This window comes from Ambystoma mexicanum, chromosome 4p (genome assembly GCF_040938575.1).
Source record: "Ambystoma mexicanum isolate Mex_15411 chromosome 4p, UKY_AmexF1_1, whole genome shotgun sequence".
NCBI lineage: Eukaryota > Metazoa > Chordata > Amphibia > Caudata > Ambystomatidae > Ambystoma > Ambystoma mexicanum.
Window position 1 is genome coordinate 1,044,686,456 of NC_090927.1, and position 23,869 is coordinate 1,044,710,324.

General features: G+C 47.4%; 1 protein-coding gene across 1 annotated transcript in view; it reads left to right on the top strand.

Moving 5' to 3' along the window:
- MAN1A1 (mannosidase alpha class 1A member 1) overlaps positions 1-23,250 on the top strand; it is a 538,906-nt gene extending 515,656 nt beyond the window's left edge. The window contains exons 11-12 of the mRNA XM_069606607.1: positions 14,062-14,177; positions 22,696-23,250. Coding sequence (XP_069462708.1) covers positions 14,062-14,177; positions 22,696-22,822 — 243 coding nt within the window. The 3' untranslated portion in view covers positions 22,823-23,250. The remainder of the gene's footprint in view (positions 1-14,061; positions 14,178-22,695) is intronic.
- Positions 23,251-23,869: the final 619 nt, after the last annotated feature.

Sequence of the window (23,869 nt, forward strand, 5' to 3'; positions counted from 1 at the left end):
AAGCTGGGCATTGCATCTTGTCTGCAGGAGGCGTGATACTTGTGACGAATCAAGACAATACGTCCCTTCTCCCCAGGGGTCGGTGAGGGGCCCCCCCTTTGATGTTAGGGAGGTGAGTCTGCTCCGCAAGACCCCATAGTGGCCTGGGCAAGTGGGATCTCACTGGCAGTGACTCCCCTGTAGGGGACAAGGACTCCCAGCAAGTACCAACAATCCTCCTTCCATCCTATTGGCTTTAGATAATGTTGACTGTTATTTGAGGCCAGCTGTAAACCGAGGACACACCTTTTCTAATCATGCTGATGTACATGCAGAGAATAAGAACTTGTGAATGGAAAGAGACTGGGGAACCTGTGCACGACTCCTACACAGGGAGGAGAGTTCACGGTACGTGAGACTATGGGAACACATCCTGGAGGGACGGAGCTATGCACAGCCGAGGAGCCAGCTTTTGCGTAGTGGGAGTGAATCCCGCTAGTTGGAGGCTATGCAGTGAGTAAGCTGAGCAAGCAGGATGGGAGGCAAACAGTCTTTTCTTGTGGTGTGACGACTAAAGCTCAGTAGTGGCCCAGATGCCAAGCAACTGATGCCGAAACCAGTAACAAGCCAGGAACCCGGGTCTTTGAGCCCCACACAGTGAGTGCCGGTCCAAGTGGGACAAGCATGAACAGGGAGGCAAATGCTCCTGCTGGGAGGACGCCAGCAAAGGCGATTGTATGGGGTCAGAGACTGCCAAAACCATTCTCTGTATGAAACTCTGGGGAAACAGAGATAAGCACATGACTGGGTAATCTGGAATTAAAGTGTTGCGAATAATGCATATCAAAGCTGGAGAAATCACTGTAAGCTGTGAAATGATGGCACAGGGAGGTGGCCCCATGTAAAGAGAGGTGAAAGAAACACAATCTATAAAGGCTGGGAAAGCCGTATTCAGTTTCAAAAGGTCTGAGAATTATATGGACACACGTTCTGTGGAACAGGGAGTCAAAGGAAGACTTGTGATTTGTACATTTGTTGGCTTCCCCAGCCTGGACACAAGTGTTTGAATTGAAACCCAATCCTTCCACAGAGCTGCAGGGCTTTGGGGGGAGTCCCAGTGCCAAAAGAGGTGGGATAAATGAGAAGACATGTAAAAGCTATCCTGGAGGGATGTGTACTGCTGGAAAAAGCTGAATTGATCCTGGAGGGATTTAACCAGTTGTAAACGGCGATACTGTATACAAGTTAATCAACTAACTATACTTTAGGACTGGATACTGTGTAGGAATGTTCTAACAGACTTTTGAGACTGAGATGTCCTGCAAGAGTCGGGCCAGGCAGAAGCCCGTGCAGAGGCTGTTGTGCAAGCCTTCTTTTCTTTTAAGATAGGTTTTTTAGTGGTAGGGCCAGTTAATACTTATACATTTGGACTCAGGACTCTTTATTTTGGACTATGACGAGCACCCTTAGTTTTTATTTTGAAGGCCATGAATTCCCCTAATAGTGATAGGGCCAGTTAGACATTTTTATTTTATATGAGTAAACGCGTATATACCGTGACCGTCCCAAGGCCTCCTTCTGGTTCACCACACTGTGTTCATCAGCAATTTTTACCGGAGTTGCTGTTGGGTAGTGAGTATAAGACTCCAATCTACTTAGTGGCCGTGTGATTTAGATTGGTTATTTAAATCAGTCGCAGGTAGGACTGCAGATTTAAAAATGGGGTATTGACCATGGGCATGGGCAGTGTGAAACTTCGCCATTTTGACTGATGGAAGGACTGCCTCATGCATCTTTACTAGTTTGCTGCAATCATTGGTTAACTAGGATGGATCGAACTTTGTTAATGTAAGAGTTTGGGCTATTTGACAGCCACAGGCCGTTCCTCTAGACTAGACACACTACCAGCCTGTGTGTTTTAGGCTTGAAGTACCATGCATGCCATACAATGCTTAGTTGGTTATAATGTACAGAACTTCACAGCACTGCAGCCCTTATTTTATAGCTCATTAAATACAGGAATTAGAAACAAAAGTTGTATCATGGACATTTTATTCATGCAGGGACCAAATGATAGTGGGTGTCAATGTTCAATGCGTGAACCCATTCTACAGCAGCTATTCCTTTCTACTTGGAGTGCCATGCAAGCACAGGCTACCTTTGTTGATTGCTGTGGGGGCATGGCGAGAAGAGCATCATCTTTTGGACATGCTACTGCCGGGTGGCACTGAAGAGCAGGCAGGCGATCTGGGATAAATGCAGAAATTAAATGAAGGTGGCGTTACTGTACAGGAGCTAGGAGAAATTTTCTGTCCGAACACATAATTGCCATCCTGCACCGTTCGTTTCTGGAGATGCTAGTCCAGCAAAAAGTCTTGTATTCCTGATTTGCCCATTATAGATTACTTTGCATAAAGAATTGAAATGTCTAATGGGGGGCACAAAATTAATGGGATACTTGGTAGGGAGGATCGTACCTAGCCTGTGGCTGCTCGCTTACCAGCTAAGTGTTTGAACCTCTGCCTCACCAGTCGTCTGGCAACAAAGCGTGCCTGAGTGCACATATAAACCGACTTTCAGGCCAAGCCTCCTGCACACGTGGTGGGCATATTATGCAAGTGTCTATCAGTAACCTCTCTGAGAAATTTTGGGTCCAAAACGGAGGTGATGCGTCGATGAAGTGGTGTCATTTGGGAAAGGCCATGATGTTCAAATGTTGCCCTTGAGTACAGTAGGTAAATGCTCGAACACGGTTAGTGGTGTGAAACGCAGCTTAAAAAGGGGATTCAAAGCTTAACCTTCTGGTACCTTACAATCTAGTTACCAAGAGTGGGACTGAACAGGGGGGACAGCCACTAACTGCTGCCACTCGGAGGAATGATTAAATCCAGTCGAAGGATACCATGATCATATAATTAGGGGAGCAGAATGGACTAGCTGTCTGTCACTGGACACAGAGGTCCAACAGTAGCAAAACCCCAACACCGCCATGATGAACCTTCTGTTTCAAATGGTCCCACATCGGAGTAACAATGTCTCAGTCCCACAATTTGTCTCGAATCAAGAAACCTTAACATAGGTTGGCTGGAAAAGGCAAGTATGCAATGGATCAGATCTTAAATGGGCCAAGGCTGTTATTTAACAGCAGTTGCTGAGGGCGGTTTTCTAGCTGCAGGAATTGTTCTGGCGAGTCGAGGATGATTAACTGGACTTGCTCCTAACAGGGACAGGGGAGTAAGCACAGGGAAATTTTCTGTCTTGGTGACTTCAATATCTAGTTGAACGATCTCTCTACGACAGATTGTAGGCAGCTATGGGACGTCCTAGGTAATCATGATATGAAACCCCTGGCAGTACCCTCGTCTTATATTCATGGGCACTGCCTTGATGTACTTTTGCTGAGAGGTTCTAATATAAATTTGATTAACACTTTGCCTGTCTCTTGGTCAGACCATTTCGCCAGGGTGTTATTTAATCACCCTGTGAGGGAGGTGTAAAGCAATATCTTCCCTTTTCAATCTCGCAAGATTAGCTTCCTGTATAAAATATCTGGTGTAGAGTTGAAAAGAGCATTGGTTTACCTACACCCATTTCTGGGCTGCAAGATGTTCTTTGGTAAGGGAGTAGAGGCCATGAACAATATTTACTCCAGAATAGCGCCTCTTAGGCTATGAAGGCCCAAAAAATGTCTAAGCCTTGGTTCTCCCCGAATCTTATTACTCTACGTACGCAGGCCAGAGCTATGGAACAGAAGTGAAGGAAATGCACAACATTGAATTCTGTTATTTCGGTTAAGCAGACGCAAAGAGTGCAGAAATGCAATCTTTAAAGCCAAATCGGACTTGTTGATCAATAAAATAGAGACTGCTAAAAAATCAATCTAGAGAACTTTTTTCTATAATTTTTTTTTTCAGCCAAAACATCTATTAACAGTATCAGAGAATGCAGTTTGGTTGCTATTTGAACATCTGAAACCCACAAACGATGTGCCTTTTCCTTTAGCAGCAAATTTAGCAAAACGACTGGTTTCTGAGAGTGCACCGTTTGTGATTCGATTTATAAATAAATCCTTGACATCGGGTTTAGTACCACAGGAATTGAAAATGGCTACTGTTACTCCCCTGGTGAAAAAACACAACCTCTGACCATGAGAATCTCCCAGAGCTGTCGTCCAATAGCCGGCCTTCCATGGCAAGGTAATATAGTGGAAAAGACAGTTGCTTCTCAATTTGCTGCTCCATGTTGAGAGGGAGCTTCTATTGGATCCCCTTCAATCAGGATTCTGACCAAGCTATACAGTACATAGACCGCTTTCATGGCCGTCTGGGACAATCTCCTGGCAGTGGCAGATCGTGGGGAATGATCCCACCTGGTCATGCAGGATCTCTATGCATCTGACATAGTGGATCACTGTGTATTGATTGATCACCTCAGAGAGATTGGAAAGGTATTGGAAGTGGCCTTTAAATGATTTCACTCTTTTTTTGAACTGATCGACAACTAAGTGTGAAAGTGGGTGGTTTTATTTCAGATCCCCTCGCTCAGAACTGCAGAGTGCCTCAGGGATCCTCTTTATCTTCACTTCTTTTTAACCAATATCTGCATCCTCTTATGAACATTATTAGGAGAACCAAGGTACACTTTCACTCGTATACCGATGACACACAGGTGTACATTCAGATAGAGAATATGGATGAGGCTTTTCTAAGGGTCAAACAGTGCCTGGATGAGATCAGTGTCTGGATGTCTGCCAACTGGCAACAATGCAAAAAAAAAGTGGCACTGTTTGGACCTAAACATCTCCTTGAACCTATGAGGCGTCCCCACCACCGTGTTTTCTGGGGACAGAATTACTATATGCCACTAAAGTTAAGAATCCAGGCTGTATCTGGCAGGAGATTGAGTAGTAACGTTCAGGCAGGTGCCAAGGTACAGTCTGTGTTCGATTGCTTGCGCCTTCTGCACTCCCATTTGTTCCAGCGTATGATCATGCAGTGGTGGTGGGAGCCCTTGTGAACTCCTAACTTGACTGTTGCAACTGCCTGTTCGCAGGCATTCCATCTAATGAATTTCAGTATTAGCAAAAAGAACAAAACGCTGCAGTTAGGTTGATATTGAAAGTGAGAAAGTCATCCACTATCTCAGGATTGAGGCGATCTCTTCACTGGTTTACCATGAAAGAATTGATTTGTAAATCCTTGGTTTAGTCTTTAGATGCCTGAATGACCTGGCCCCTTCTTATCTGTCTAACAAAATTGGCAGGCCTCTACCCCTACTTCCGCTGCAATCGGGGTTGGGGGGGAGAATTACTGTTAGTGGTCCCACCTTCCTTCCGTGTGGGTTTCCAGAGGTGACCGAAGATTTGGAGTGTATGGCCCCAAATTCTGGAATACGCTTCCAACGGAAATTCGGGCACTGAAATCCTACCAGCTGTTCCGTAAAGCTATAAAAACCCACTTGTTTAAGTGATGTATAGGTGGTTAAACCACCTTAACTGGGCCTTCTGGCGACTTCTGCAGTTGCTGAGTTTGCCGCTTTTGTCGACACAATATTCCATCAGTGCCGAAATATGATTCATTTCATCCTGTGCGTGTTATAAATGAATAAAACATAAGCACTTCCAGAAGATTCTGTGATTGGAAAGGGGAATGTCAGTTGATTATAAATGGCTGAAGCAAATGGATCGATTGGTTAACCAGTACATGTATTGCCTTGTACAAGTGCACTGATGTGTGCTTCCTTTAATGTTTCAACATATACTGGCAATAGAGCTCTCTCTCCATTTGCATGGATTTTAAACTATTACAATAGGTACATGTAAGCGATCTGTGATGAAGTTACATGTCGTAGGCTAGGGGACGGGGTGGTTCTGGGGTGAGGGACATAAAGACATTGCCTGCCCGGGAATAGGTATATTGGTTATTCCCCAGAACTTTCATCCCATTACTGGGGGGTGAGGGGGCACTTTAGCCCGATCACACAATAGTGCAGCCCATGCCATGCAGTGCTCTGAGCTCAATCCAGTGGCAGCCCATGCCATGCAGCGCACTGAGCTCAAGCCAGTGAGGTATCGTGTGGTTGTTGAGAGTTGGTGTATGGAGCAATTGGAGAGAGAGAGAGAGATGAAAATATATATATATATGTATCCGGGGAGATAGAGGTGGAAGGCAGGGCATTGGGTACGAGAGTCAGTCTGCAGAACCTCGGTATTATAAAAACCATAAAGTAGTCGAGAGGCACAAGACCATGCACAGGATCTCCGAGGCCCACGCTGAAGTTTCTCCTTTCCGTCAGGCAAAGCTACTCGGAGTTCCACTTTCGTATTGCCCATGTATGCGGGCACTGTTTTAAAAAGAGAGAAAATTAAGCAATAATGCCACATTCGGAGGGCCATTACCAGGTGGTAGATGGCCCTAGGCTGCCCACTTTAATTGGTCTGAGCGGAACCAGTCCAAAGACATTCCTCCCTGGTAATGGCTCTCAGAATGTGGCATTATTGCTTTTGTAACATTTCATCCAATAAGGTTAGAATGTTTGCTTTAAAACAAGTAATTCCAAAATAGGAAAACTTGATCGTTGGGGACAGACGAACTGCAATGTATACTGGACATTATTGGTCACTGCCTTGTCTGCAATGGAGCGGTCAATATTCTAATGTTCTAATTGGGCAACAATATCTCAACCGTGGGTTTGATAGACTGGTAATGGTCCTGGGCCTTAATGCCTGGTACCGGCATAGAGGCTGATAAACCACACCACTGTTCCATTTCCAGGACCTGGGAGGTGGTGCCACACAAAGATGTGAGGTGTGTACGCTAGAAAAATGGGTAAGGCACCGTTTGTGGCGATCGAATGGGAGACGGAGCAGGCAGGTCTTGGTGGCGAAGAAGGGCACCATGCTATGGCCCCCAGGACCACATATGGGGGAAGATCCTAGACGCAAGATGGCACACTGGCTTGTACAATGGGATTCAGCCCACATTCCTGCGAGCCTGATTGGTTGATGCCTTCTCCCGGGGTGCTAATTTCTCATTAAGGTTTTGAAACATGGGCTAAAGGCATTTAGAATTGTATATGTACATTTAACTGCGTCTTTTTGAGCATTCAGTCTAGTTTAACCATGGGTGTCCCTAAGGAGACCTTTTTGTTAAATGACACATGGTTAATTTAGAATTTTATTTTATTTATTTTTTTATTTTATTGTTTTTATTGTCCGCTGGTGAGAATATGTGAAGACTGGTGTGTTGTGGTCGGATATCCGGGTAACAGCACTAAGAAATGTCAAGAACTGCTTGTGCCCAATCTTACTAAAGGATTTCTGGGGGAAAAGGGTCATTGCTGATAGGATAGGATGGGTTTGAATTTGAAGAATTTTTTCCGAGTCTGTAACCATGTCTGAAGTGTCTTTTATAAACCAGTCTAACATTTGAGTCTTGAACATTGGAACACCATTTTGCAAAAGGAAAGCAGATTTCACAGTATTCCTGGAACATACGTCTATGTGCCTATGTCTTTTACAAAGAATGCCTGTTTTTGTTATCCTCAAGTTGTAGTTTAGGATTGTATAATGTTAAAGGTTTTATTTTGAATAAAGGGCTCAAATTGACTATTTGGCTGAGGAGTCTCTGTTAAATAAACAAAGAAAAGGACACTTCGAAGGGATTGTGTCCTCCGACGTATTCCTTATCTTAGATAGAAATCCTTCAGCTTTGCTGGCCTCGGAAAATTTTTTCGCCAGAGGGCGCTGCGCGTCGATGATCGCCGAGTCGATGACCCTCGACGGCCTCCGTGCCGACGTCGACGTCATCCTGCCTATAAAGGCCGCGCGCAGCGTCCGTTGCTCAGTTCCGTTTTTCCGCGCTTCGTTGTGCCTCGGAACACCGTTGCTCAGTTCTCGTCAGATAACGTATATAATATCTAACCTCGATATCGATGGCATCCTCCTCCGACCCGACGACCCCTCGGTCCGGTTTCAAAAAGTGCCGAGACTGCGGGAAGAAAATGTCGTTGACGGACCCTCACAGGGTCTGTTTGTGGTGTCTGGGAATCACGCACCAGAGTTCGGAGTGTGAGGAATGCCTTTCCATGACGGCGAAAGCCTTGAAGGAGCGTAGGGGGAAGCTCGAGAGAGGTAGGTCAACTTTAACTTCCTCGAAAGCTTCTTCGGTAGAGTCGAGACGTTCGTCTCCTCACCATAAAAAACACTCTCGTTCTAGATCACGAAGTGGCTCCCACCACTCGTCGACATCGAGACACTCGAAGAAGAGACGTAGGAGATCCCCTTCGTCATCTTCGTCGAGTTCTCCTGAGAGAGTTCATTGCCCCACAAAACGCAGCTCGCAAGCTGAGTGGGAGGAATTCAGGAAAAAGATGCTAAGCGTCTTCGAGAAAGCGGCCTCGTCCCCCTCGAAGACAGCTGAGGGTGATACCCCGGGTAAAAAACCCAAAAAATCTAAACGCCGCGAGTCGCAGTACCCGGCGGAAAAGTCAACCCGAAAGCGCCTCGAGCCATCGGGAGATAAAGCATCATCGACGCCATCGTCGAAAACTCCTTCGAAACAGAGGTCGGCGCCATCGACGCCGTTGTCGAAGGATTCATCGGCGCATCAGTCGATCGAGTCGACGCCGACGTCGACGCCGATATCGACGCCGGTGAAGGAAAGAACCACGGCTACTCCACAGCCAACGGTTAGACAAAAGACCTCCGACTCGACGCCGAGAACGTCGACGTCGTTCTCGAGCAGGACTCCGATCCTTTCGAGTTCCTCGAGGCCTAGTACACATTTCTCGACGCTTTTCACGGCGCCTTCGAGTACTTTCACGTCGGTGTCGACGACATCGACGTTTTCAAGGCCTGTGATGATGGCTCCTTCTGCATTGGAAATGGGGTTTATACCATTCCAAAAACCAAAGTATCCCCCTTTAACCTCGATTTTTGAGGAAAGGGAGGATTCAGACCAAGATATTGATTTACAGAGGACCACATCACCAGAGCCAGAGACTTTCGCCTCTGAGGAAAGAGGATTAAAAAATCTTCAGGATGCACTTCAGGAAGCTAGTGGCTTGGACACTTCTCCTGAAGCAGAATTTATCAAACCAGACCCAGGAGAACATGCGGAGACTCCATATAGAGCTCTGATGTCTAGAATCATAGAATTTATGGGTTGGTCTGCACCTTCTCCTGCCTTTCAGCAGGATGACCTCACTGACATACTGGACAAGGGCCCACAGGAGGATCCTGTGGTTCCATTTCACTCTGCTCTACAGAGAAGGATTTTGACAAACTGGGAAACGCCGGAAATTATCCCGGCAGTAAATAAAAAACTGTCAACAAAATACAGGGTGGCTAGTTCTGACCCTGAATATTTGTCAAAACACCCTACTCCTGAGAGCTTAGTTGTACAGGCTGCAACCTCATCAGGCAGCACATCTGCATACCCCACTGCTCCGCAGGATAGGGATGACAAAAAGTATGATGCCATGGCTAAGAAGGTTTTTTCTGCCTGTAGCATGGCGTTAAAGTCTATTAACGCGACCTGTACGCTCGCTAGGTTCAGCCACACCCTTTGGGAGTGCGCTTCATCAGCGGCTGACTGCCTCCAAGAAGGAGAGGAAAGGGACGCATTTTTAAACATCATCAGGGATGGTAAAGATGCGATGTGCGAGACCCTACAAACTGGCCTAGATTCTGCTGACAGTATCAGCAGGGCCATGGCGGCAAGTACCACAATCCGCAGGCATGCGTGGTTGAGGAAGTCTGGTTTTGCCTCTGACGTGCAGACCAGGCTTTTGAATATGCCCTTTGACGGTTCTACCCTCTTTGGAAAGAAGGCGGATGACAGTTTGGAGAAACTGCAAACGTCCAAGGCAGCAGCCAAGTCATTGGGAGCTGCTATCCGTCAGAATACCTTTCGTCCTTCGGGATCATCGTGGAGAGGACGGTCCTTTCGTTACTATTCCTCATATGGAAAGGGCAGAGGACGACCGGCTCAAAGAGGCCAAGGAAGATTTACCCGTGGTGGACGGGGTAGGGGAAAGAAAGCCGCACCCGCAGGAGCAGGAGCCACTTTACCTTCGGCAACTGCATCAGCCGCTTCAAAACCACTCTGAGGTCTCCCCTCACAGAACACCAGTAGGGGGCAGGTTAACTCACCATCTGACGGAATGGCAGGCTATTACGTCAGATGCTTGGGCTCTGGAGACAGTGGCCCAAGGTTACTGCCTGCCCTTCCTACATATCCCTCAGAGTCATCCACCGGGGAACAACCCTTTGAAGCTTCCAGATCCGCTCCTCTTGCAGGAGGTTTTAGACCTGCTAGAGAAAGGTGCCATAGAACTGGTACCTGTAGCGGAAAGGAACAAGGGTTGGTACTCCCCCTACTTCATAATACCGAAGAAGGACGGAGGACTGAGACCCATCTTAGACTTACGGGAATTGAACAAATTCCTCCGAAAGGACAAGTTCAAGATGGTGACTCTCTCTCAGATCCTTCAGGCCCTCCAGCTTCAGGACTGGTTGGTATCTCTAGACCTCCAGGACGCTTATTTCCATGTGCCGATCCATCCCAGGCACAGGAGATACCTGAGGTTCGCAATTGGCAGCTCTCATTATCAATTTCGAGTTCTGCCATTTGGGCTAACCTCCGCCCCGAGGGTCTTTACCAAGCTAATGTCGGTTGTGGCTGCAAGTCTAAGGAGGGAAGGGATTCATGTCTACCCTTACCTAGACGATTGGTTGATCAGAGCTGTATCTTCGGAACAGGTTCAGAGACAACTAGATTATGTTTGCCACTTCCTTCACAAGCTGGGCTTCTCCCTCAATTTAAAGAAGTCACAGATGATACCATCACAGAGACTCCAATTCATTGGAGCAGTCCTGGACACTTCCCTGGGAAGAGCCTTGCCACCAGAGGTGAGGGCTCGAGATATTCTGCAGATGGTCATCAGATTTCAGAATGCCCAATATCTCCCAGCCTACGACTTTCTGAGGTTGCTAGGCCTCATGGCATCCTGCATATTCCTCGTGCCGGAGGCTCGCCTGAGAATGAGATCCCTCCAGTGGGCACTGAGAACTCAGTGGTCACAGTTCTCAGGAAGGATGACAGATCTCCTTCGGATCCCGGTCAAAGTAGCCCGAGACCTTCAGTGGTGGGCCTGTCGGGAGAACATCCTGAAAGGAGAAATGTTTTGGCAACCATGGCCGGAGATAACAGTAGTCACGGATGCCTCACTCACGGGGTGGGGAGCTCACGCCAACGACTTGACCATCAGCGGTCGTTGGTCTCCATCGGAGTCCAGACTACATATCAACCTGTTGGAGCTGAGAGCCATCAGACTAGCGCTGAAGGCTTTTCTGCCGTCTGTACGGGGAAGAAACGTCCTAATAATGACGGACAATACAGTGGCCATGCACTACCTCAACAAAAGAGGAGGCGTAGGCTCACTACCACTGTGCAGAGAGGCGATGCAGCTCTGGTTTTGGGCAATTCAGGAAGGAATCTCTCTATCGGCAATTCACCTAGCCGGAGAGAAGAACTTGACAGCGGACGCTCTGAGCAGGCAGAGCACAGTCTCTCACGAGTGGGAGATAGCTCAGGAAGTCCTTCAAGAGATCTTCGCCCTTTGGGGAACCCCTCAAGTGGATCTGTTCGCCACCAGTATCAACAGGAAGTGCGACAGATTTTGCTCAAGGGAATTTCCCCCGAGAGGAGCTCTAGGAGATGCGTTCGTAGTGGACTGGGAGTTCCCACTTCTGTACGCGTTCCCTCCGGTCCCTGTCATTCCTCAAATGATCAGGAGGTTGAGAAGGTTTCGGAAGACCATGATCCTAATTGCCCCGGATTGGGCCAGGAGAACGTGGTACCCGGACCTTCTAGACATGTCCATCTGCCCTCCAATTCGACTGCCATACAGAGAGGATCTTCTCTCGCAGAAGGAAGGTCAGGTTCTCCATCCAGCCATCAAGACCCTCAACCTTCACGCTTGGTGTCTGAAAGGTTGAGGTACAAGGATTGGGACCTTCCGGATGATGTTATGGAGGTGTTGCTTTCGGCCAGAAGGCCGGCAACTAAAACTCTATACCGCTGCCGTTGGAACAAATTTTGCAGCTGGTGCAGAGAAAAGAATATTGAACCCTTTTCTTGTGGTACACCTATGGTGTTGTCATTCTTACTTTACCTGGCTAATTCAGGCCTACAGGTTGGCACAATTAAGGGCTATCTCGCAGCGCTATCAATCTTTAAGCGCACTGCAGAGGAGCCTTCATACTTCAAAATTCCATTGGTAATACAATACCTAAAAGGATTAACTAATGTTTATCCCCCGAAACCTTTTCAAGTTCCCTTATGGGATTTAAACCTAATTTTAAACTTCCTAAAGGGTGCCCCTTTTGAACCACTACACTCTTGTTCATTGAAGCTTCTCACCCTCAAAACTGTTTTGCTAATAGCATTGACATCTGCTAGAAGGGTTAGCGAGTTGCAAGCCTTATCGTGTAAACCTCCACATACAATCTTTTACAAGGACAAAGTTGTTCTTCAGGTGAAGCCTAACTTCCTCCCGAAGGTAGTCTCGGAGTTTCACATCACTCAGAAGATTATATTACCTTCTTTCTACCCTCCTCCTCATCCGGGGAAGGAGGAAGAGAGACTGCACAGGCTGGACCCTAAGCGAGCCTTGAGCTTTTATATCAGCAGATTGGCTAAGATCAGACAAGCAGACCAACTCTTTGTAGGTTATGCAGGACATAAGTTGGGCCTTCCAATAACAAAACAAACCATCTCCAGATGGATTATTTTAGCCATTCTGGAGTGCTACAAATTGGCAGGAAAGGAGCCTCCTCAAAATCTAAGGGCTCATTCTACCAGGGGTATCGCAACATCCTCAGCCCTTCAAAGAGGGGTGCCAATTCGAGATATATGGGCGGCTGCCACATGGTCGTCCGCACATACATTTACCAAATTCTATAGCCTGGATTCCTCCTCTAGTCAAGAAACTAGATTCGGCAAGGCTGTGTTACACTCTGTCCATTCTGGAAGGGTAACATAACTTTTATTACTCCCGCCTCCAGTCACAATACCACTGCTATGGGAGTCTATCTAAGATAAGGAATACGTCGGAGGACACAATCCCTTCGAAGAACTAGTTACTCTTACCTTGTAACGTTCTTTCGATGGGATGTTCCTCCGACGTATTCCTTATCGACCCTCCCATCCATCCCCGCAGTATGACTTCCTGTGGGTTTGCAGCCTATGCTCCTTCAAGGTGATTAGTCTAATCCAAAAACATTACTGGGGACTACAAAACGGAACTGAGCAACGGACGCTGCGCGCGGCCTTTATAGGCAGGATGACGTCGACGTCGGCACGGAGGCCGTCGAGGGTCATCGACTCGGCGATCATCGACGCGCAGCGCCCTCTGGCGAAAAAATTTTCCGAGGCCAGCAAAGCTGAAGGATTTCTATCTAAGATAAGGAATACGTCGGAGGAACATCCCATCGAAAGAACGTTACAAGGTAAGAGTAACTAGTTCTTCTTCCTACAATAACCAGGTTCTGACACACTAGACGTTTTTTGCTTTAATTTTTTAGAACCATTTGTTCATGTTGCGTTTATTGCTAAGAAGTTGGAGGATGCCAGTTTTTTTAGGTCGCCAAACTTGCGGGACAGAGGCCGATGAGCAATGTTCGCAGAGGCACTCTACTAACCTTGCAGTTCTGACATATCCACTGGAACTATCTGGTCGAATTTCGTGTGCAGCTTTCCAGTGTTTTACTGAACTCTAACCATGATCGCAAACTAAATCGTTGTCCTGCGTTCAATATTTGAATGTCTCAAAAATGCACTAGTGCGATATTTTCAAGAAACGTATAGAATGATGCCTTTATTCACTTGCACCCAATTAGGTTGTTTTTCTGTTTTCCTTTTTTATCAATGTCTATAATTTTGAAATTATTCCCAAATTCACTGTGAAAAGAGGAACTAATTTGGCCAAAGCTTGTGATGTAATTGGATTTGGCAGGCTAATGGGGAAATTGGCAGTAGATACATTTACTGAAGCTGGCGTTTGTTCTCGTCCATTCAGGCATTGGAGAAGAACTGCCGCGTAGACGGAGGCTACTCTGGCATTCGAGATGTATACGCTAGCCAGCCGAATCATGACGACGTGCAGCAGAGTTTCTACCTCGCGGAGACGCTCAAGTACGTATGCACACGCAGACCTCGCGCGCGTAATTAACAGAACGTACGTAGCGACGCAGGTATTCTCTTCAGACAAGCAGTTGTCAGCAGCGCACCTGGCAGTCGGATATTAAATGTGGCTAGACTGTGCGGACTAGTATTAATACTTTGTATTTTCTTTGTCAGAGTGTTGCCTTGTTTAAAAGAATCAGACCGTTTGTTATTTTGCTATTAACCTTTTGAGTTTCTCTAAATGAAAAATCATTCATTTTTAATGAGGTGTTTTATATTGACATCGCGCAACTTGTGAACATATTTCGTGCTGTGTTTAATGACAGCATTGAGTAAACGCCTTCATAACAGAGCGAATATGCAGGCTTTAAAAGTCACCATTGTAACTGTGCTTCTTGGGTTTAGATGCATCAAGCATTTGCCTGATCATCTGACTTGTGCTCTTACTAATGGAAAGTTCTGTTCTGTCTCAGACTACTGACGATGAAGCTCAGAAGGCTCACCACTAACCATTCAACAAAAACTAGAAAGCGACATTCAAATCAGCCCGCTAAAATGCATCGGTACTTTAATGGAAAAATAGGCACTGGCATTTGCTTTTCACCCTCGGTACAGTTAATCCTTTGTTATTCTAGTTGTATTGTACTGTGCCGTTAAGCAGTGATTGGAAGATCCATTTCCATTAACCCCCCACACTACCTATTTGGTTGATTGTGTCGAGTATCATTTTCCTAGATGCTTTTCTCGTGTCTCTGACATTGTGGAGTGCTATGACAAAACGCATGGCCTATTTTACTCTGGTTCACCTCTGCAAATTTGAAGGTATTTTCAATACTGAAAGCATAAAGTTGTCCGTTTAATCACCTTATCTTAGTTGCCATTGTTTTCCCAAGCCGAATTTACTCTAAGGTGCATAAACCAAAAATGACATGTTTACAGTATTAATTTAAAAAAAATGTCTTATTGTTTAATTTGATTTGGTTGCAGATGACAACCTTTCAAATATAGAAAATGCAGGAGAAAACAAGTACACATTTAGTTAGTCCATTCCACAATCTCATGGGATTCTATATGATTTCATTCATCCAATAGCTGAAAATATCACAATAGATGAAACACAATTTTGCAACACGATTATCAAATACATTAAAAGACCTGGTTTTAAAGCACAGTTATAATACTACTTTAATGTTACTTGCGCGTCACTGTGAAATAAAGCAGCCACCCAATACGTTTATTGTTGCCCCATTGGAAAAGCTAGATAAGACAAATGTTGATGTAGCCTGTGGGCGCAGCATACACGCCATGCTGTAGGTAAGGAAGCAACAAAAAGAGATGATACCAAACTAGCTATACTGCTGTGTCCGCACACGTCGTCTGCTCTCAGACCCTAGCTTAAATATTCAAACGTGTTTGTAATCAGAAACCAGCATGCTTAGAAACGATTACGCCAATAACCACTTTAATGGTCAGTCAGAGTTAAAATCGGGTACAAACGCAGAGGAAAACGGAGCATTTTGGATTCCCAGCGATCCTTCGTCAGGGCCTGTCTGCAATAGACACTAAGTCTGAATCCCAAAGTAATGAAAACAATGTCACACCACCCTTTAAAACTAGCAAAGCACGTAATGTATTGATATATATCACACAAACACAAAAAAAGTAGACCTTATGTTGGCAAACCCACGTTCAAAAAAGGCAATTCAAGAAAAAATAGTACATTAAGGCACAACGTAAAGAACACAAATTATATACATTATGATGTAGTGAACTCTGTAAAAAAAAAAAAAAAAAAAAAAAAAAAAAAAATAGTGTGTGGCAGATAACTTAAGTCGGAAAGGTAAGTTAGTTTGAAAATCCCAGAAGCGGAATGGTGCTGAAATACCCTGCCTAATTCATCTGGCGCCTAGACACAAACACAGAGTATAACCAAACTGAAAAGGGGGTGGGGGAAAGAACAGTGCAGAAAGCTCAAGCAGACTGCTAACAGCAGAGTACGCTTATGGTGCTTACCAGCAGCAAGGATAACGGCCTCCGCGTGAGACCACATAATGCTGTTGATGACTAAGCAGTCACAAATTCCAAAGGCCAGAAACTGCGATTTTGTTTTGGCTTAGTTGTTTAATAAGTGAAACTATTGGCTTAGAAAGCGCAGATAAGAGACATGGGATCTGAGATGGGAGAACCAGCCTGTAGGTAGTGGTTGAGTCATTGACCCTCACTCACTTTCCAATGGCCATGTTTGTTTCTTTGACAATTACCACCTAGTACTTCCACTTCCCCGACCAAAACACCCCCACAATCATAGGTACTCTTACGTCCTGTCCTCTTTCCTCCATACTGCATGGGGGTGTCCCTTCCAAGGGACGAGAGACGGCACCTTTTTCACCAGAAAAAAACACCTCCTTTAAATTTAGAGGCGCGTGGGGGTGTGGCCCTTTGGCCCTGGGAGCATGTGCTGCCCTAACTCCGGTGCCACACCTCAGTCCCCTTTTCTACGTCGACGGGAGCGGGCCAAATTCACCAGCGCTCCTGGGTTTGGCTTCGGCCATGTAATTCCATGCACAGATACTTCTTCTGTCTTTTTTTGTCTTTTATCATACAGGTACTCGGTCCTCAGGCATCACGCTCCTCCCTGGCGTATGTCAACTTCCACAGGGTTCAGCAGGTGCCCATACTGCGACAGGCTCTTTCCAACTTCAGACCCCCACGCCCTCTGCCTACGTTGCCTTGGCCCAGACCATGGTTGGCAAGCATGTACAGCGTGCAATGCCCTGTCATCGAGGTCTCTGAAGAACAGACTAGCCAGGTGGAGGGAGCTCTTCCAGAAGTCGCTTCCAGAGGACCTCAAGGACTTTGTCAAACTTTGATCCAGGCCCAATGTAGGGCCTCTATTCTCCATCACACCCCACAAAGGAGACTCCTTCCCAAGGTCTCGCCCGCACACGAGGGACCGCTCAGGTTCTTGTACCAGCACATGCACCGAGGCTTCTCCAGCTACCGGCCTTCGGGCTAAGGGATCCTTGGATCCTCTCGGTGTCAGTGCTGAGGGACCAGAAGGTTCTTATACCAGGTCCTCACCCAAGGGGTCATGCCCTAGAACCGGCAATAAATCCGAGGGGGCACCTAAACGCAGCTCTTCTGGCCCTGGGCCGAGGGTGTCGCACCTACCAGGTCTAGGCCCAAGGAGGAGGCTGGGCCCAGCAAGCCAAGCAACACAAGGCAGGCACGTGGCAGGCAGCCCGACAAAATGGCCGCCGTGCCAAACGTCAGCACGCGTCTGACGTCTTTCCAGGAATTTTGGCGAGGAACGAGTGTCAAGGTGGTACTGGCCTCAACCAGATACGTGGCCTACAGCCTATCCTTCATTTGTGAAGGGCAGATTCCCTCTGCATCCGTATGGGCAGGGCATGCAGCGGCTCCAGCAGCCTCCTGCTACCCCATCAATACCCCCTGTGACCTCTCCAGCGTGTGAGGACGGGTTCTTTCAGAGGTTCCTCAGGCTCATGAAGTCTCCTCGGATGAAGGGGTGATCCTCTGGGACGCAATCAGGGACGTGCTCCCTCCAATGCTTCCAGTACCTCCGGCTCCTTCGCCGGCGCAGCCTTTGCCTCTGGCCCCCCAGCCGATTCCTCAGGCGGTTACCGTACCAGCCTCCTACACAGCCCCCGTTCCTGGTACCCCAGGCGCCGGCTCACAATACACTGACGCAGGATCCTCCTGACCCACAGGACACAGACTAGGAGGAGGACCCTGACACTCCCTCGTCAGCCAAGGCCTTCCACGAACGTCTTGCAGGACTGGCAGAGTACCTGGGCCTGCCCCAACCAGAGGTCGAGCAGCCGTCAGAAGGGGTCCTTGCTGACGTCCTCACGCAGCACCGATCTGCCAAAACGGGAATTCCCTTGCAGACCGATGTAGTCTCCCTGGCCAAAAAATGTTCTCAAACCCCACTCTGCCCAGCCGGTCAATCAACGCCTGGACGCCAAGTACAGGCAGATGGAGTGGGGATACACTCTTGCTATCGGCCCATCCTCAGCTACACTCCTCTGTGATCGCTGCAGCATCATTATATTCCAAGGCTCAGTAGTCCACAGCCGCCTCCTCTGCAACGTTGCTAGGCAAGGAGGAGAAGATCTTGGAGGTTTATGGGAAGTAGCTGTATTCCAACGTGTCCTTGCATCTTCGTCAAGCCAGTGCCGATGCCATGCTGGCTGCCGCTAACCAAAGGTTATGGCGGGAAAGTGCAGACTTCCTCCCGGAATTTCCTACTCAGAGCCAATCACGTTTGAAGGCGGGACTGGCTGAGGCCAAGCTGGTGGCGCAGGACCTCATGAAGTCCACCGTGGCCCATATTGACACCTCTGGCCGTGACATTTGTATCGCCACAAACATAAGAAGGACAGCCTGGCTCTGTGCAAAGAAATTCAACCCGGATGTCCAGGAATGCGTATTAGACCTGCCGTTGGAGGGGGAGGGGCTCTTCCACTCCACCACAGACAAGGAGCTGGACAAAAAAGAAAAACCGCTCACAAAGACCAAGTCTTTATCCATCCTGACAAAGACCATGCCCAAATCGTACACCCAGTCACAGCAGCTCCCTGACAAGGGACATGCATACGGAGGGTTTCACGGCTTCCAAGAACAGAGGTCCAGGCAGCCGGACCGCTCAGACTCCACAGCGGTGCAAGCAACAAAAAATGGGGGTAAGGGCTTTTTCCAGTCCGCCTCCTCCGCCTCAGCCTTGGATGGAAAGAAGGCATGATGAGCCCTGCCCGGTCCACGTGTCTCCAGTGGGGGGCAGGCTTGCCCTTTATGCACATTTTTGGTGCCAGAATTTTGCAGACCCCTGGATCCTCTCTGTATTATCCACATGGATTAGCCTATCCATCCCAGCCTCTCCTTCCTTCCTCCACTTCCTCAAGTTGGGACAGCAACTCTTCTGGCGGAGGCCGCATGCTCGTAGAGAGCCAGGGAGTGGAGGAAGTCCCAGCCTCCAAGCGAGGCTCAGGCTTTTACTCCAGGATTTTCGCCATTCAGAAAAAGAACCATGTGGGCCTGAGAGTTGTGCTGGACCTTTCCACCCTCAACCTCTCCTTACATCTACAAAAATTCAAGATGGTTACGCCAGCTTTTATAGCGGAGACACTGTGCAAGGGAGACTGGATGTGCTCCCTGAAACTGAAGGACGCCTACCTACACGCCTCGATTTGACAGCCCCATCATTCTTTCCTATGGTTCAGGATCATGGGCTACCATTTCAAAAACAATACCCTTCCTTTTGGCCTCAACTCGGCCCCCAGGCTCTTAACCAGACTCATGAAATGCGGTGGCTGCCCTCCTCAGAGAGCATGGCCTCCACATCTACCCATACCTCGATGACAGGCTCGTCAGGGCTTCATCTCCGGAAGCGGTTCACCACTCTTCCTGGGCACTCATGAACACATTGCACAATCTGGGCTTTTCGCTCAATCTCAAGAAGTTGCATCCGCAGCCCATGCAGACTCTTGACATTCTTGGGCCTCAGCTGGGACACATGCTCCGAGAAGGTAATTCCTTCGGAGTACAAGATCTCTGCCATCAAGAGGGCCACCTCACACTTCCTTGGCAGAGGGGTGACCTCGGCTTGGTGGTACTAGCATCTCCTGGCGGCGGTCCCATTAGCCGTTTCACACACGGGATTGAGGATGTGGATTCGGCTGCACTTCGTGGCATCATGGAACCAGGAGCGGGGCTCCCAATCTGAGATGGTCAACGTTCCTCCACCTCTCCACCCGGACCTAACATGGTGGACCAGGGACTGCAACCTACGGATGGGCAAGCCTTTTCGGCTGCCCTCTCTGCAGGCCACCATCACCAAAGACTCCTCGCTCGAGGGCTGGGGAGCCACCCTGGACGATCTCTCTGTCCACGGCACCTAGACTCGACAGGGCACATCAGTTGGTTAGAGCTGAACACCATCTGGCTAACGCTCGGAGCATTCTTACCACTTCGCAGGGGCAAGGTTGTCCTCATCCAGACAGACAACTCAACCAGAATGTACTATGTCAACAAGCAGGGAGGCACCAGATCCCCTCCTCTGTGCAGACTGACAATCTGCATGTGCGGGTGGGCCCTGGAAAACGACCTATACCTAACGGCAGTCCACCTCCCGGGGGAAGCCAACCTGGAGGCAGACAGGCTCAGCAGGTTGGGAGCGGACAATTATAAGTGGCAGCTAAATGACCTGTAATTCAGGAGATCTTCAAAAGGTGGGGTCATCCCCAGGTGGATCTCTTTGCCACCTTGCACAACAAGAAGTGCCCTCAGTTCGCCTCCTGGCAGGGACAGGGCCCCAACTCCCTGGGCGATGCATTTCGGCTTCAGTGGAACGGCATGAGGGCCTACGCCTTCTCGCCCACTCTGTTGATTCACAGAGTGATTTGCAAGATCAAGGAGTCTCGCCAACTCATCATTTCTATAGCTCCATGGTGGCCGGCCAGTCCATGGTTTTCAGAGCGGCTCAGCCTCTTGGAGGTGCCTCCAATTCCCATCCCGACGGGCCCAGCACATCTTCTAGTGTAGAAGGGGGGCAGGGTCATCCACCCCGCCCCACAGAAACTAGCTCTCGCAGCGTGGTACCTGAGCAGGTAATGCTGTAGTGCCTCAGCCTCTCACAGGCTAATCTGGAAATCATACAAGGCTACCAGGGCCCAGTATAAGAGTAAACTGGCCTGATTCTGCCACTGGGTAGGAAAGGAAATCGACCCCTTGGCGTGTTCTTTGGGCGACGTGCTCTCCTTCTCGGCGCACCTTGCCCACTCTGGGGTGAAGGTGGACACCTGCTGTACATACCTCTCAGCCATTGGGGCTTACAGGGGATCTTCTCCTCCTCCAATCCTATCGTCAAACACCTGACAGGGCTTGCAAGGCTCTACCCACCTGTCAAGAAGCTACACCCTGTGTGGGACCTCAACATAGTCTTGGGCGCTCTGGCGCACAAACTGTTTGAGCAAATGTCTGCGGACATCAAGCTGGTCACTATCAAGACGGCCTTGCTAGTCGGCCTCACTTTGGCTCGTAGAGTCGGCGAAATACAGGCGACATTTCACAGGGAGAAAGTAGTCCTGCGGACAAGTGCCGTCTGCTTTACACTTGAACGAGGAAATAGTCCTTCCTTTCCCGATCCCAAGGATGAAGCACAGAGGGTGCTGCACTGCCTGGAAGTCGGGCGTGCCCTGAAATTTTACTTCGACAAGACCAAGGGCTTCTGCAAATCGGACGCCCTGTTTGTCACATTCAGAGGTTCAAGACCAGGCTATCGGGCCTCCATATTCCATTGGATGGCTTTGGCCCTCAAAGAACCGTACGAGGGCCAGCACAAGCCGCTCCCATCCAACAAGTCATAAGCAGGGCGGCCACTTGGGCTACTCCCTCTGCTTTCTGCAAGCATTACTGTTTGGATGCCGGCTCTAGATCTGATGCAGCGTTCGGACAGGTGGTTCTCAGGAACCTGTTTGCTTAAGGAGGGTCTCAGCTCCATCCTGGGGCTACATTCAGTTGTAATCGCCCATGCAGTATGGAGGAAAGGGGACGGGACGTATGAGTAATTATAAGTTACTCAGCGTAATGTCTAACGTACTCTTAGTCCCCTTTCCTCCATATGTCCCACCAACCTCCTCCACCCTAATAATACTGCTGTCATTAGGCAATTTAAAATCTATTGTCGATGCGTCAACGGGGACTGAGGTGTGGCGGCGGAGTCAGGGCAGAGCATGCTCGCATGGCCGCACCCCTGCACGCCAGGCACTTTTAAATCTATTGTCAACGTGTCAATGGGGTCTGAGGTGTGGCGGCGGAGTCAGGGCAGAGCATGCTCGCTGGGCCGCCCCCCTGCACGCCTCTTAATTTAAAGGGAAAACGTTTTTTTTCTGGTGAAAAAGGTTCCATGTCCTGTCCTTTGGAAGGGACGCCATGCAATATGGAGGAAAAGGAATAAGATTACGTTAGTCACTATCTGAGTAACTTTAAATTTTCCCCACACATCCCTGCCCTGCAACCACTTGTCTATACTAATTATCCTATTCTGAAAGTATATTTTAACTTCTGTTTCACCCCCCACCTTTTTCAACTTTTGCACCATGTAAGGCACTTCGAGAGCCACTAAGGTAGGACCAGCTCTGAAAAGAATCTCAAATGAAATAAATTAACTAGTTACTTGAAACCGTGGTGGTTTTAAACTAATATCATTAGGAATATCTGCTGTATTCAAATCCCCTTTTCTATCACCTTCCTGTATCTTCTATTTTATTGTTTTGTAACTAAAGTTAAAGGTTGGCAGTCCTTTCACCCTAATGAACGGGAGTCCGTCCGATATGGGAACCGCATGTTCCAAATCTAGACTTCACCTTCACATTTCTATTAGCACTCCTAGTCTATTATGTGTATGGCAATTTGCTTTTCTAAAAGATAACTCCTTTTGTTCAAGATTCTTCTCCTATTTGTTGTTAATCCAGTGTGATTTGTTAATTTTTTTGTCTTTTTTCAGGTACTTGTACCTACTTTTTTCAGAGGATGACCTTCTTCCCTTGGAGCATTGGGTATTCAACACAGAGGCACACCCGTTACCAGTTATACGCAAAACCGAAAGCAAGACGAAAGAGAAATCCAAATGAAAAACACCTTATGCTTCTTTGATTATTCACAGCATTCCATCAAGATTATTTTTCCAGGGTCTGGGCACATGACTTTGTTTAATGGCAGTTCATAGTTCTTTTTGATTTGGAGACCAACTGTTTTGCAGTCTATTACACTGAATCCCTAAATATTTATCAATGGCATCATTTATTTTTTATTCTGACTTAAATTTAGTTTCTTCATCTCGCCACCTGTGCCACACTTATTTAATAATCTGACATTTCCATGCTTACGTTGATGTGCTGCTTTTGCCAAATCTTAGAGCAGGTCTGCACATTATTTTCCCCTGTTATTGTTTTTCTTCCAAGACTGCAAAAAATATTTCTCCTCCATGAGGAGATGTCTGCTTTAAGCTGTAATATTTTGCCATGTTGCAAAAAGCCATAATAAATTTAGTATAAAGATTTTCTTTTCTTTACAGTTTGGTGTTGTGCTGGTCCGTCTGTACACGGATCCCCAGAGACAAATCTCACAACTGTGAAAGCCTTTTTTGTACGAGGGTTTGTCCATCTTCCAGTAAAATGTCGCCCAAGCTTTCATTTGGAAAGAACAAGGCATAGTGGTTCTTTCTCGTCATAGGAATTCATCGTTGTATACATAATTTGGTTTGTTAGCATTACACTTTCATACATAATAGGTATGACTATTTTGGTGGCAAACCCCAATTTGGGAAAACTGATTTTGCATAATTTGTGTACTGTCTGTTATAAACTGCAGAACTAGAAGGCATTCCTTTCCAACAAGAATAGCCAGTTTCCATAGACAATCTAATTTGTGTGAATGTAAATTAATGACTTAGAATTATCTTATTGCTGTATTGCGTCATTTTAAAAAGGGAATTTCATCTTTGTCTTTCAGTACTGTATCTGAACTTCTTCCCTTGTCTAAACAATTTTACATTAATCGATGAGTGTGTGTATACGGCAGATGGGGATATGTTATCACTTTATAATTTAATTGAGCTCCTCATGCTGGTTGTTAGGGACCCCGTTTCGAGATGAGCTCAAATCTTTTTGCTCACCATT